At 41.5% G+C, this 9,519-nt stretch overlaps 1 protein-coding gene across 1 annotated transcript in view; it reads right to left on the bottom strand.

Annotated features, from left to right (window-relative positions):
• Positions 1 to 996: 996 nt before the first annotated feature.
• SH3BGRL2 (SH3 domain binding glutamate rich protein like 2) overlaps positions 997 to 9,519 on the bottom strand; it is a 52,281-nt gene continuing 43,758 nt past the window's right edge. Inside the window, exons 3-4 of the mRNA XM_054980268.1 lie at positions 5,888 to 5,968; positions 997 to 3,673 (exon numbers count right to left, since the gene is read on the bottom strand). Of these exons, the coding sequence (XP_054836243.1) occupies positions 3,659 to 3,673; positions 5,888 to 5,968 (96 nt within the window). The 3' untranslated portion in view covers positions 997 to 3,658. The remainder of the gene's footprint in view (positions 3,674 to 5,887; positions 5,969 to 9,519) is intronic.

Here is a 9,519-nt window from a genome sequence, read left to right as displayed (position 1 = left end):
TGAGATCTAAGTTCATATCTAACTGAGATCTAAGTGTCCCAGAGCCTACTGCGACAAGGAATAGGTTGTGGGACTAAAAAAACAAAAACTAAAAAAACTGCTACTCCCCGCACCTGCTTCTACCACAATGGCAAAAATGTACAGGTACTCATCCCTATTCCACCCCTGCCCAGTTTAAGGCATGGCAATTTTCAGTGAGAAAACAGTATGAGAAGAAAGCATAACATCTCTCCCCCTGGAGCTGTGTTCTCTTAAAACAAATGGGGGAATGATCATGGAATTACACATAACACATAGTTGTGCCCCAAAGTGCTCTGAAATATATGAGGATTAAGTGCATTGTGGTTTAAAGAGTTTAGCCCCATTCATGAAAACCCTGAGAAGTAAAAAAAAAAGTGGGTTTCTGTGGAACTGGCCTATGTCTTACAACTGCTGCCATCTTATGCAATTTCACTATTCACTGCCTTTCAGGGAAAAGCAACCGCATGAAGTTGTTTGGATACTTTTAAATTAAAACTTGGGAATATACCTTCAGTTAGTTCTATTTTAGTTTTTGTTGGGAATAATCAAAGTTTGCTCTAAAAAAAATTATACATAAGACACCTAAACACACGAATGAAAATGGGCATTTGCAAGAGTAATGGTTCATTTGAGAGGCAGCTTAATGAGGCTGTTTATAAACAAATCAATGACAACATCAACCTACTAGATGTGAACATTTTCATGGGAAAAGATGTACTCCTTTGGTGCATGCAAGGGATATGTTCTTTTGTTTTCTTGTTACTGAAACACAGCACAGACTCTGAACAGAGTCACGGTGAAGGAATTTAATTCGTTCTAGTCATTCTTCCATTTCAAATGACACCCAGTTTCTTTCCCACCTTTTAATATAAAAATCTATTTTTATAATACAAGAACTCCATAAAAGGGCTTAAGATTCCTATATTATATATAGGACATATTCCTATATATAGAACAAAGGAAACAAGACTACTGTTAAAAAGAACACAGGATGCATTTTTAATTATTACATTTTCCCCCAAAACAATGCCACCGAATCCAAGTCTGCAATACAATAAAAATAAAATGCAAACAAATCAAGCACTTGAAAAAAAACTTTAATATAAAAATGAAACTCAAACTGTTCAAATAACATTCACCCATAAGTTTAAAGAGCTGACATATGCATGAAAGTTGGATAATTTTGATCAAATTATTTTGTTCTAGAAATATGCTCCCACCCCAGTCATTAAGGCATGCTAAAGGAGGTGACTTTTGCCTACCAAATGATACTTACCAATAAAAATTAGCTGGTGTCCTAAGATGTACTTTCAGCATACTTTTAAGAACTTGCATGCATACAGTGGAATGGATAGCACAGTGAATTCATAAACCTTTTTTCCTTGGAAAAACACACACACACACCCTGTTCTTATAGCATAGATTGCTTCTGAATCTTTCCTGAGCTTTGAATAACTAAATAAGATCCATAGACTCTCTTCAGAGAGTCTCTTATCTATGTTTAGAATCTCAAGTGCTTTTCTCAGTCTATACTTTAATGGCTGATCCTGAGCTGATCTCTTTGTCTTGTTAATTTTCTGTTTTTATTATCATAATCTTAACTATTGCCCTGAGCTACAGGCTCATATAGGCTGTGTTCTGCACATAGAAAGGGCAGCTTGAGTTAAATTAAAAAGAAAGCAGACAAGGGAGCTCTGTGTCTCCGCTAAAGACACTGTACCCACAATAAATCCCTGGCATAAAGTCTTTGGTGCTAGTCCAAATTAATGGGACTTAGGTTAGTCACATTTTCCTCTGGACTTTCTGTTGTGTTCTACTTTGAGACAGTAACACACAATGTAAACTTAATTTGGATGGCCTGATTTAAAGTTAGCTGCAAGGAACTTAACTGATTTGATTTAAAGATGGCCACAAGAAATTTCCCACTCCTGTACTGACTGTGATGATGTACCAGTGTTTATGTTTAAAACGACGCACTTGAAAACCCAGTCTTGCATCTGTTCTTGCTAGATATCAGTTCTGACCAATGCAAGGAATTCATCATAGTGAAACCCTACTGATGTTCTCAAGTAAATCTAATGGCAAATACAGCAAAGCCGTCAGAATCAACAGCAGGATGCAAGTCTACATATTTGTGCTTCTCTTTGTTCTTGCCATGTGTCAGTAGCATGCTAGAATGTGGCAAGGACTGGTTGGACTCAAGTTGTCTTCTGGCACACAGATCATTTGTAACAAAAAAGACAAGGGCAAGACTGAAAATGTGCCCAAATAGGAGCTACCATAAATTTAGGCCAAAGCAGGATTTTTTAATAACAGAGAAAAAGAGGAAGATTATGTAATTGCTTTGACAAGAAGGCTGCAGTGCTTGAGCAGAAATTATGGTGATCAATAGGTATTGTTTTGACAAGGTGTTAGAAGTTCAAATGGCAATCTGACTAAAGCAGATAAAATATCCTATCAACACACTATCTTTAAACATTCAGTAATTGTTCACTTTTACATTTAGCTTCATCACAGACATACTGCTGGACTAGAATGTGCAATCCCTACAGGCAAGAACAGCAGCACGGCTCCGTGTTGGAATATGCAAAACTGCAAACCTAATCTAGCACAGACATTTAAAGTGACACATTGGGAAGGCAAAAAATAATGCTTCTGTCTTTAAGAACATCCCCTGTCCCTGTACGTTCCATCTTTAAGGCAACAGAACTATTCATCTGCTTAAAGGTCTGGCTTACAGGATATGAGCAGACAACACAGCATGCTACAGATATTTAACCTTTGTTGTACAATTAATCTCATAAACAACAATACAATTCCATAGGTGATATGATTCCTTGGAAGTTGAAAATCATATCTAAAATTTAAAAATATAAATTTTGGCAAATGTATGCAATGTAGCTTGACTTGACAAAACATCTGAACGTCCCATCTAGAGTTTTGCTGTACTACTCCTTTTAGAATAAACTTGCCAACAAACTCTCTTGCCTTGGCCCCATAAAGAGATTGCTTTAACCTGTAGCTAAACACACCAGATCTGAAGTTAAATTGGTATGTGGGACAGTTTTTGCTTTTGTAACTTACTTCTGCATACCAACTAGATGGCAATGCAAGATTTGGATGTTCTTTATTAAGTGGGGTATACATCAGGCCATATCTCCAATGGCAAGCACATTTCAACACAAACAGCACAAATTAGCATATTCTGAAAACAGAAATATTGCAATGTTTAGTTTTTTGGACTGAAATGTTTTCAGCTTAACATTTCACTGTGTAAACAAACTGTGAGTCATATCCAGTGGAACACACAGCACTAGGTATAAAATATATCTGAATCTCTGACAATACACACACTGTTCATCAAGACTGACTGCACATATACCATCTTCAGAGCTTAAGTTAGAACATGGCTGCCAGCATCAACTTCAGATATGTTACAGAGAAGGAAGCACCCCACTACCACCATTTACCCATTGTGTGTCTGCTGTTTTAATTCATCTCTTTAGTGTCAAGCAAAATATGGATGGTGCATATTGGCTTGTGTCACAGTGATCCACTAGGGAAGCTGTTGTAGGCTGAACATCAAGGACTTCATTCATCCAAAAGAAGGTGCTTGTTGAATCCTCAATGAACTTTTCTAGGACTCTGACTCCTATTTAAGATAGAAGGTAAAGGTAAAGAAAGCTCTTTATTTCCCTTCATTTCTTCTGATAAGCTCATCTCCAGCTAAATTTATTAGCATTTGTGCCCATGAAAGGATCAAAGTACAGTCTTTCCAAACAAAAGGGTTATCAGATTGCCATTTTTAATTACAACAAGCTTGTTTTCTATGAAATATAATAGGTTATTTATCACAACTAACAAATAAACGGGGAAAATACAGAAAACTTTGGTGGAAGAGTTGCACCTTTCTAAGTTCACTGAAATATCTGTATAACATAGCACTGTAATTGTTCAGAGTTAACACACATTCTCTATTCCTTTCTCTCTCACACATACGTCCCTGTCTAAAGTAAAATATAGTTCCATATACTACGTGTCACAATGCTAGCAGACTTTCAACAGTACCAGGATATTCCAGTACTGAAGTGAATGAAACTATAGGAGGCAGGGCACTTTATGTCATATTTGCATCAAAGGTCCCAAGCCTACAAGAAATGGATAGATTGAAGCATGTGTGTTTTCATTTGTTAGGGTCTGGCAGAGGGTAGGGTGGCATTAACTGTCCCTTCAGCTCTTAAGCCAGTTTGGTGTAGTGGTTAAGAGAACAGGACTCTAATCTGGAGAGCCAAGTTTGATTCCCTACTCCTCCACTTGAAGCCAGCTGGGTGACCCTGGACTAGACACAGTTCTCTGGAGCTCTCTCATCCCCACCCACCTCACAGGGTGTTTTGTTGTAGGGATAATAATGGCATACTTTGTAAACCACTCTGAGTGGGCATTAAGTTGTCCTGAAGGGTGGTATATAAATCGAATGTTGTTTATTATTATTATTATTATTACTACTACTACTACTACTACTACTACGACTACGACTACGACGACGGAACTTCCCAATTAGAACTTCTGTCACTTTCACTTAATTTGAAAAACTGAAAGAAAGCTATTTCCACAGCTCTCTGAGATTAAAGATATTTTAACAGTTCCATCTTAAGTAGATCTGCTCAGAATCCTGCTCAGCTATTTTCAGTGGGATTTATGCTTGGGAAAGTATCCCTAGCATTGAACTGCAAATAAATACTGTACTTGTACAATGCAACTACAGTATTGTAAATTACTTATAATTACTTGTCAAAAACAAATCTTTGTATTTGTCTGAATATAATGTTTAAATGACATTAATGTAGTTTATCAATGTTTTTCCTAATTGAATATTTTAATTCACCTATTTTTTGCTACTGGAAAATTTTTTATATTACCCATAACGTATGGCTAATCTTTCAGGGAGGAGGCTAATCTTTCTTTGAGGAGAGGTGATAAATATAAGACAAATAAACAAGTTAAATGCAGTCATAATCAATACAGGGCACAAAGGAAAACAATCTAGAAAACCAATACCACTGTCTTTAAAAATACGCTAGTCAAATCAATCAGCTATTAAGTTTTAAAAACATATGTTACAAACTGAGCAAACTTTGACTGGATCTGGTTGTATTCTCAGTAGAGTGAAGAAATTTGCTACAACTTCAATAAGAAGAACAAATATTTCAATAATAAAGGGCCAAATTTGTTGATGTTCTAAGTTAAATCGAGAATAGCTCCATTAAAATCATGTGAGCAATTCTGACGTAACTGGAGATATCCTAAATCAAGGGTCACCAGCATGGTTCCTAAGGGTGCAGTGGCACCCGCTGATACCTTTCATGGTGCCCACTAACTATTTTTAGAAAGTGGGTGGGGCCAGGTGTAGCTCCTGCCCAGGAGGGCTTCTGGTTGGTCATTGGAGATCTGATTGGTTGTGCAGATTAAAATAACTTTGTTTCAGTTGCAATGTTGATTTTATTCTCTGTCACTCCTCTTTTCCAGCATTTAAAAAATTATTCCTCTTCTCCTATGCACTTGGGGTTTCTTTGTATATGAGGCTCTGCCTACTGCAACAGCTAGTTGTGTCCACCAACTCCAAAAGTATCCATAGGCTCAAAAATATTGGGAACCCTGTCCTAGATGTTCATTAATTATGAGAAGAAACCTAGTATTTGCAGGTCAAATCTCAGTGCAAATTAATGTTTTCTAGCATACCCCATGTTCATGTTCAGCTTTTTGTTCTCAGCATATACTTAAGAAAGAGAACAGTCATACACTTAGGAAAGAGAACAGACAGATTTAAAACTATAAATCATTAAACTACATATAATGAAATATTCACCTTTGATGCCAAACTAGGCTTCATCCCAAGAAATGTAAAGACAGTGTTGCTTTCCTTGGCTTCAAAAAATGAGTCATAATCCTAAAGATAAAGTGGAGAAAGAATAAGTAGTATTTCTCTTGCTATTTCCTCCATTAATATTATATGCAGACATAGGCACAGTATAATTATATTACTGATTAAATAAATACCTCTGCGGTATTAAATATGCAAGGATAATTCTACAGTTTACCTATGTGACAATAAGAAAACAAGAGTATAATAAAACAAGATAGGCAACGAATAGTAGAATAAACATCATGACTCATTAAGCATATGATTAGCACTACAGTCGTGTGAAAGAACAAAAGCACATACACTGGGTTCCCATCTGCAGGAAAGCCTAGATGTACGCACTTGGACACAAAAGCACTTTGTGCAGAGGGAGACATCTGCTTGTGCCTTTGAACATCTGCACCTCACTACTATTGAAGGAATAAAAGTAACAAGTTTATACATGGTCAAACCAATGGTACAGGCTACTATGACTAGCTGTGCCTTTTATCATCATCATTAGGGATGTGCGTTTCGGCATTCAGAATGCCGAAAGAATGCCGAAACAAAAGTGTTTCGGCTTCTTTAGGTGAATGCCGAAACGTTTCGGGGAATGCCGAAACGTTTCGGGTAGCCGAAAGAAAAAAGCCGAAACGTTTCGGGATTCTTTTGGCTTTCTTTCGGCTTTTCAATGGGAAAATGCCTCCGTCTTCCCGGACGTCTGGGGGAGGCATTTTCCCACCGAATAAGCCCAAAATTGGTGGGGACCTTCCTCTAACCCTTCTCTGACAACCACCCAAGTTTCAGACAGATTGGACTTTGGGGGGCCATGTTATGGCCCCCCAAAGCAGGTCCCCCCATCCTCCCATAAGAAAGCGAAGGAGCAGCATATTGTTAGCATGCTGCTGCTCATCTTTCTTCATTATTTCCTATGGGGAAAAAATGAAGAGGCAGGCTTCCTTTGCCAGGGGTGGCATTTTGCATGCAAAATGCCCCCTCACCCTCAGGGGCCCTTCTCCCACCCCTCCTCCCACCCCCCACCAAGGCTCAGCCTGATCCCACTTGGGGGGGCCATTTCATGGCCTCCCCAAGTAGGTGCTCTAATCTCTACCACTGACAGCTGGGGGAGGCTTGTGTTGCCAGGGGTGGCATTTTGCATGCAAAATGCCCCCAAGCCCTCAGGGGCCCTTCTCCCACCCTTCCCCCCACCCCCCACCCAGGCTCAGACTGCTCCCACTTGGGGGGGCCATTTCATGGCCTCCCCAAGTAGGTGCTCTTTTCTCTACCACTGACAGCTGGGGAAGGCTTGTCTTGCCAGGGGTGGCATTTTGCATGCAAAATGCCCCCCAGCCCTCTGGGGCCCTTCTCCCACCCTTCCTCCCACCCCCCACCAAGGCTCAGACTGCTCCCACTTAGGGGGGCATTTCATGGCCTCCCCAAGTAGGTCCTCTCAGCCCCTAAAGTCCACCCCTTACAGCCCCACACAAACCCAATTCCCCCCCAGCTGCCACACACAGACCCAAATCCCCACATTAGCCCCTCACAGACCCAAATCCACCCCCACCTGCCCCACACCCATAACCCCAGGAACAGGCTGGCAAAGGCCAGCCCTCTCCCTTTGTTCCCTATGCTGGGAACTTCTAAACTCTCTTTCCCTGGGCAATTCTGCACAGCCCAGAGGTGCCACAATGGTGGGCACACTTCTGAGTGCCAGCTGGTCCCTGTGAAAGAGCACCTGAACCACAGACACCCTCCCTCAAATTCCCCCACCACCTACAGAGATGGCTGGCCAGCCAGCCCCATTGTTCCCTATGATGGGAACCAACTGCACAACAAAGAATAAAACAAGAACAACACAAAATAAAGTTTTAAATTTTTTTTCTCCCTTCCAAAGTACAAGTAGGCAAAGCATTATGACACATTACACCAGCAGTCCCCCACACAGAAAAATTAAAACAAAACTCACTTAACATCAGAGAATCACAAAGCACAATTCCTGTCAAAAACACTTTATTTCTTGAACAGCTTTAGGTTACACAGCAGGGGGGAACACCAAAGGGCATGGCAGCACTATCTTACACAAAAATAACACAACTCACTTAACATCAGAGAATCACAAAAACACAATTCCTGGCAAAAACACTTTATTTCTTGAACAGCTTTAGGTTACACAGTAGGAGGGCACAACAGGACATGATAGCAATGTACTACAAAAAATAATACAACCCACTTCACCGTTTTTGACAGCAATTGTGTTTGTGTGATTCTCTGATGTGAAGTGAGTTGTTATTTTTGTGTAGTACACTGCTTTCCTGCTCTGTGGTGCCTTCCTACTGTGTAACCTAAAGCAGTTACAGAAATAAAGTGCTTTTGACAGCAATTTTTTGGGGTGATTCTTTAATGTGAAGTGAGTTGTGTTATTTTTGTGTAAGATAGTGCTGCCATGCCCTTTGGTGTTCCCCCCTGCTGTGTAACCTAAAGCTGTTCAAGAAATAAAGTGTTTTTGACAGGAATCATGCTTTGTGATTCTCTGATGTTAAGTGAGTTTTGTTTTAATTTTTCTGTGTGGGGGACTGCTGGTGTAATGTGTCATAATGCTTTGCCTACTTGTACTTTGGAAGGGAGAATATAATTTTTTTAAAACTTTATTTTGTGTTGTTCTTGTTTTATTCTTTGTTGTGCAGTTGGTTCCCATCATAGGGAACAATGGGGCTGGCTGGCCAGCCATCTCTGTAGGTGGTGGGGGAATTTGAGGGAGGGTGTCTGTGGTTCAGGTGCTCTTTCACAGGGACCAGCTGGCACTCAGAAGTGTGCCCACCATTGTGGCACCCCTGGGCTGTGCAGAATTGCCCAGGGAAAGAGAGTTTAGAAGTTCCCAGCATAGGGAACAAAGGGAGAGGGCTGGCCTTTGCCAGCCTGTTCCTGGGGTTATGGGTGTGGGGCAGGTGGGGGTGGATTTGGGTCTGTGAGGGGCTAATGTGGGGATTTGGGTCTGTGTGTGGCAGCTGGGGGGGAATTGGGTTTGTGTGGGGCTGTAAGGGGTGGACTTTAGGGGCTGAGAGGACCTACTTGGGGAGGCCATGAAATGGCCCCCCCAAGTGGGAGCAGTCTGAGCCTTGGTGGGGGGTGGGAGGAAGGGTGGGAGAAGGGCCCCAGAGGGCTGGGGGGCATTTTGCATGCAAAATGCCACCCCTGGCAAGACAAGCCTCCCCCAGCTGTCAGTGGTAGAGATGAGAGCAGAGCACCTACTTGGGGAGGCCATGAAATGCCCCCCTCAAGTGGGAGCAGGCTGAGCCTTGGTGGGGGGTGGGAGGAGGGGTGGGAGAAGGGCCCCAGAGGGTTGGGGGGCATTTTGCATGCAAAATGCCACCCCTGGCAACACAAGCCTCCCCCAGCTGTCAGTGGTAGAGATTAGAGCACCTACTTGGGGAGGCCATGAAATGGCCCCCCCAAGTGGGATCAGGCTGAGCCTTGGTGGGGGGTGGGAGGAGGGGTGGGAGAAGGGCCCCTGAGGGTAAGGGGGCATTTTGCATGCAAAATGCCACCCCTGGCAAAGGAAGCCTGCCTCTTCATTTTTTCCCCATAGGAAATAATGAAGA

The sequence above is a fragment of the Eublepharis macularius genome, chromosome 1, assembly GCF_028583425.1.
Source record: "Eublepharis macularius isolate TG4126 chromosome 1, MPM_Emac_v1.0, whole genome shotgun sequence".
Classification (NCBI taxonomy): domain Eukaryota; kingdom Metazoa; phylum Chordata; class Lepidosauria; order Squamata; family Eublepharidae; genus Eublepharis; species Eublepharis macularius.
The sequence above is the reverse complement of the archived record's forward strand: the minus strand, read 5'-3'. Positions and strand labels throughout refer to the sequence as shown.